At 40.4% G+C, this 6,476-nt stretch overlaps 1 protein-coding gene across 1 annotated transcript; it reads right to left on the minus strand.

The window, feature by feature from the left end:
* Positions 1 to 4,321: 4,321 nt before the first annotated feature.
* LOC123318266 (negative regulator of the PHO system-like) lies at positions 4,322 to 5,401 on the minus strand. Its single transcript, XM_044904882.1, has one exon. The coding sequence runs from the start codon at positions 5,399 to 5,401 to the stop codon at positions 4,322 to 4,324; it is 1,080 nt and encodes a 359-aa protein (XP_044760817.1).
* Between the last annotated feature and the right edge of the window lie 1,075 nt (positions 5,402 to 6,476).

Consider the following 6,476-nt stretch of genomic DNA (forward strand, 5'->3'; position numbering starts at 1 on the left):
TGAGGTCGATGAAATTTCGAGATCGAAAACTATGTGCAGTTTCAAGATTTGGTTCGAATTGATCCAACAGTTTTCGAGGAATTGATATCACACTTTTCCGAATTGACCACTGAAATCTCAATTCCTATCAGAAATATCGAACTGAAATTCAACATATGCATCTCATTTCGAAAACTATGTGCAGTTTCAAGATTCAGTTCGAATTGATCCAACAGTTTTCAAGGAATTGATATCACACTTTGCCGAATAGACCACTGAAATCTCAATTCCTATCTGCACTATCGAACTGAAATTCAACATGTGCATCTCAATTCGAAAACTATGTGCAGTTTCAAGATTTGGTTCGAATTGATCCAACAGTTTTCGAGGAATTGATATCACACTTTGCCGAATTGACCAATGATATCTCAATTCCTATCTGAACTATCGAACTGAAATTCAACATGTGCATCTCAATTCGAAAACTATGTGCAGTTTCAAGATTTGGTTCGAATTGATTCAATAGTTCCTTGGGAATTGAAATGATATTTTGTCGAATCGACTTCTGAAATCTCCATTCCTATTAGAACTATCGATCTGAAATTCAACATGTGCATCTCAATCCGAAAACAATAGTTCCTTAGGAATTGAAATGATATTTTGTCGATTCTACCACTGAAATCTCAATTCCTATCTGAACTATCGAACTGAAATTCAACATGTGCATCTCAATCCGAAAACTATGTGCAGTTTCAAGATTTGGTTCGAATTGATCCAATAGTTCCTTAAGAATTGAAATGATGTTTTGTCGAATCGACTCCTGAAATCTCCATTCCTATTAGAACTATCGATCTGAAATTCAACATGTGCATCTCATTTCGAAAACTATGTGCAGTTTCAAGATTTGGTTCGAATTGATCCAACAGTTTTCGAGGAATTGATATCACACTTTGCCGAATAGACCACTGAAATCTCAATTCCTATCTGCACTATCGAACTGAAATTCAACATGTGCATCTCAATTCGAAAACTATGTGCAGTCTCAAGATTCGGTTCGAATTGATCCAACAGTTTTCGAGGAATTGATATCACACTTTGCCGAATTGACCACTGAAATCCTAATTCCTATCTGAACTTTCGAACTGAAATTCAATATGTGCATCTCAATTCGAAAACTATGTGCAGTTTCAAGATTTGGTTCGAATCGATCCAACAGTACCTTAGGAATTGAAATGATATTTTGCCGAATCGACTACTGAAATCTTCATTCCTATCAGAACTATCGATCTGAAATTCAACATGTGCATCTCAATTCGAAAACTATGTGCGTTTTCAAGATTTGAGTCGAATTGGTTCAACAGTTTTTGAATTGATATCACACTTTGCCGAATAGACCACTGAGATCTCAATTCCTATCAGAAATATCGAACTGAAATTCAACATATGCATCTCATTTCGAAAACTATGTGCAGTTTCAAGATTTGAGTCGAATTGGTTCAACAGTTTTTGAATTGATATCACACTTTGCCGAATAGACCACTGAGATCTCAATTCCTATCAGAAATATCGAACTGAAATTCAACATATGCATCTCATTTCGAAAACTATGTGCAGTTTCAAGATTCGGTTCGAATTGATCCAACAGTTTTCAAGGAATTGATATCACACTTTGCCGAATTGACCACTGAAATCTCAATTCCTATCAGAAATATCGAGCTGAAATTCAACATATGCATCTCATTTCGAAAACTATGTGCAGTTTCAAGATTCGGTTCGAATTGATCCAACAGTTTTCTAGGAATTGATATCACACTTTGCCGAATAGACCACTGAAATCTCAATTCCTATCTGCACTATCGAACTGAAATTCAACATGTGCATCTCAATTCGAAAACTATATGCAGTTTCAAGATTTGGTTCGAATTGATCCAACAGTTTTCGAGGAATTGATATCACACTTTGCCGAATTGACCACTGATATCTCAATTCCTATTTGAACTATCGAACTGAAATTCAACATGTGCATCTCAATTCGAAAACTATGTGCAGTTTCAAGATTTGGTTCGAATCGATCCAATAGTTCCTTAGGAATTCAAATGATACTATGTTGAATCGTCCACTGAATTCTCGATTCCTATCTGCACTATCGAACTGAAATTCAACATGTGCATCTCAATTCGAAAACTATGTGCAGTTTCAAGATTTGGTTCGAATTAATACAACAGTTTTCGAGGAATTGATATCACACTTTGCCGAATTGACCACTGAAATCTCAATTCCTATCTGAACTATCGAACTGAAATTCAACATGTGCATCTCAATCCGAAAACTATGTGCAGTTTCAAGATTTGGTTCGAATTGATCCAATAGTTCCTTGGGAATTGAAATGATATTTTTGTCGAATCGACTTCTGAAATCTCCATCTCCAGAACTAGAAATTCTAGGCCTTTCCCGGTGTTGCCAAACTTCCCCTCATCACGGCTATGTGTTAAGAGGGCTGTGGTTCTGATAGGAATTGAGATTTCAGTGGTCTATTCGGCAAAGTGTGATATCAATTCCTCAAAAACTGTTGAACCAATTCGACCCAAATCTTGAAACTGCACATAGTTTTCGAATTGAGATGCACATGTTGAATTTCAGATCGATAGTTCTGATAGGAATGAAGATTTCAGTAGTCGATTCGGCAAAATATCATTTCAATTCCTAAGGAACTATTGGATCGATTCGAACCAAATCTTGAAACTGCACATAGTTTTCGAATTGAGATGCACATGTTGAATTTCAGTTCGATAGTTCATATAGGAATTGAGATTTCAGTGGTCAATTCGGCAAAGTGTAATATCAATTCCTTGAAAACTGTTGGATCAATTCGAACCAAATCTTGAAACTGCACATAGTTTTCAAAATGAAATGCACATGTTGAATTTCAGTTCGATAGTTCTTATAGGAATTGAGATTTCAGTGGACAATTCGTCAAAGTGTGATATCAATTCCTCGAAAACTGTTGAATCAATTCGGACCAAATCTTGAAACTGCACATAGTTTTCGGATTGAGATGCACATGTTGAATTTCAGTTCGATAGTTCATATAGGAATTGAGATTTCAGTGGTCAATTCGGCAAAGTGTGATATCAATTCCTCGAAAACTGTTGGTTCAATTCGAACCAAATCTTGAAACTGCACATAATTTTCGAATTTAGATGCACATGTTGAATTTCAGATCGATAGTTCTGATAGGAATGAAGATTTCAGTAGTCGATTCGGCAAAATAACATTTCAATTCCTAGAGAACTTTTGGATCAATTCGAACCAAATCTTGAAACTGCACATAGTTTTCGAATTGAGATGCACATGTTGAATTTCAGTTCGATAGTTCAGAAAGGAATTGAGATTTCAGTTGTCAATTCGGCAAAGTGTGATATCAATTCCTCGAAAACTGTTGATTCAATTCGAACCAAATCTTGAAATTTCACACAGTTTTCGAATTGAGATGCACATGTTGAAATTCAGTTCGATATTTCAGATAAGAATTGAGATTTCAGTGGTCAATTCAGCAAAGTGTGATATCAATTCCTCGAAAATTGTCGGATCAATTCGAACCAAATCTTGAAACTGCACATATTTTGTCTAATCGACTTCTGAAATCTCCATTCCTATTAGAACTATCGATCTGAAATTCAACATGTGCATCTCATTTCGAAAACTATGTGCAGTCTCAAGATTTTGTTCGAATTGATCCAACAGGTTTTGAGGAATTCATATCACACTCTGCCGAATATACCACTGAAATCTCAATTCCTATCTGAACTATCGAACTGAAATTCAACATGTGCATCTCAATCCGAAAACTATGTGCAGTTTCAAGATTTGTTTCTAATTTATCCAACAGTTTTCGAGGAATTGATATCACACTCTGCCGAATTGACCACTGAAATCTCAATTCCTATCTGAACTATCGAACTGAAATTTAACATGTGCATCTCAATCCGAAAACTATGTGCAGTTTCAAGATTTGGTTCGAATTGATACAATAGTTCCTTAGGAATTGAAATGATATTTTGTCGAATCGACTTCTGAAATCTCCATTCCTATCAGAACTATCGATCTGAAATTCAAAATGTGCATCTCATTTCGAAAATTATGTGCAGTTTCAAGATTTGGTTCGAATTGAACCAACAGTTTTCGAGGAATTGATATCACACTTTGCCGAATAGACCACTGAAATCTCAATTCCTATCTGCACTATTGACCTGAAATTCAACACATTTCTATACGGTGAACACACGGTTTGACTGGCGCAAATTTCTTTTTTTTTTTTTTCAGGAAGATAATTCTTACGGATTCAATCCACTGGCACCCAGAGACGGTGGGCAGTGCCGGAGGGAAACCTGAGCTTCAGCTGGAGCCGGCGTCTGCCCTCGACGGTGGTTGGTATCAGGGCGATGACCTCAGTCCGAAGACTGGGTGACCACAGACGGGGGTTCGGTTGAGCCTGGATCTTGGATGCTAGCCTTGATGGTAAAATCAGTGTCTTCCCTGGTGCTGGCGGTTCCTGTGGGACGGGAGACAGTTGGGGTGGTGGCGTTAACGGAGCAGCTGGTGGAAGCGGTGCTGGCCTCAGTGTGGACACCGGTATCAGTGGGGGTGGCTGAGCTACGGTTTCAACTAACAGGACGGTATCGGTTCCAGGCCACTCCCACTGTGCAGCAGGTCTCCGGTGGGACGGTTTATCCTGGAGCAAACCCTCGATGTACCATCGGACGGGGAATCTCAACCGCTTCATCTCCGCACGGTATTTGTCGTCCAGGGATGAGGCCCAATGCTGTTCCTCCTCACCCTGACGGCACGGTAGGCCGGTCGCCACCTCTACGGCCACTAACCCCAACGCCCACAGGTCGACGGACGTGTCAAACGGCTCTTGCCTGCGCTGTTCCGGTGCCCAGTACACCATGGTTCCTGCTAGCTCGGTGAGCAGGGGTTGGGCGGTGGTAAGTGTTTCGGCCAACCCAAAATCTTCTAGCAGGAATCGGCACCGGCGGCGTAAGATATTGGCTGGCTTGATGTCTCGGTGTACTATTTGTCGACGATGACACTCCGTCACGGCTGCTGCCAACTGCCGCATCACGCAGAAGAACCGAGACGGCTGGTTCCTCGGCCCTTCTCGACGCAGGAAGGCATTTAGGTCCTCGTCGCACAGAGGCATTACCATAAAAAGGTAGTCTCCCTCTATGATGGCCTCTTGCAGGGGTATTATATTTGTATGTTCTAGGGACCTGAGTATGTCGAATTCCTGGATGGCGTGGTGAGTGAGCATAGTCCTTTTCACCGCCACTGCTTGGCCGTGTCGTTGGCCTCTATAGACACGCCCAAAGCTGCCTTCTCCCAAGATCTCCCCTAGGTGTAAATGTTCCATCTGAAACATGTTAACTAGACACCTTTTGTCTTACGGAACACTGGTTCTGGTTGGCCGAGCAACTACAGTTATTCAGATAAACAGGTAAACGGAAAATAATAATATAATCGGTAACGGAAGAAATATATACATATATATATATTCGGTGACGGAAAAATAAGGTATATTCGGTAACAAAAAAAAAAAACTATAACGGGTTCCCTCCTTTCAGAGGTTATTTCTAAAGAACGGTTAACGGATCATGACAATAATATATACTATGCATGAAATGGTTTTAAATCTTTAATGTGTATGTTAGTGATTTTTCTACCCTCTGTATCTTTCAGGTCATAGACGACAGGTGAAACAACTTTAACGACGGTAAGCGGTCCGGAAAACTTCGGAGCCAACTTGGCGGCGAAACTGTCAACGGCCGAGGATAAAGGACGGTCCCGGCGTAGAACTTTATCTCCCACATGGTATCGGACTTCTCTTCGTCGAAGATTGTAGTGGTGAGCCTGTTGTTGGAAGGCACGGTATAGTTTAGTACGGACGAACTCATAAGCCTCCTGGAGATGTTTGATCTGTTGAGTACGGTAAGGCATGTCTCTGTTTTCTTCTTCTGTACTGTTGGATTCTCCGTTCATTTCATTATTGTGGGGGTTTGTCGAATAAATCGCCTTTGGGAGTTCTAGTTCCCTTCCATAATTTAAAAATGCCGGTGTAAATCCAGTAGACTCCTGCTTAGCGGTGTTGATGGCAAACGTTAACTCTCCTATCTTTTCATCCCAGGTTCGTTGATCGGCTTCACAAAACTGTGCTATCATGGTCTTTAGGGTACGGTTAGCTCTTTCTACAGGGTTGCACTGAGGAGTATACGGTGGTGTGAAACGGTGAGCGATGTTCAGCTCTCGGAGACTGTTCTTGAATAGCCTGCTGTCGAATTGTACTCCATTGTCGGATATTACTAGTTTTGGGCAACCATATTTCAGGATAACTTGTTCGTAGAGAGCCGAATAAACAGTTTTGGCGGTGGCTTTCCGCAACGGACGACACTCTACCCACTTTGTGAACCGGTCTTGCATTACCACGATGTAGGAGTTTC

This window comes from Coccinella septempunctata, chromosome 8 (assembly GCF_907165205.1).
Source record: "Coccinella septempunctata chromosome 8, icCocSept1.1, whole genome shotgun sequence".
Taxonomy (NCBI): Eukaryota; Metazoa; Arthropoda; class Insecta; order Coleoptera; family Coccinellidae; genus Coccinella; species Coccinella septempunctata.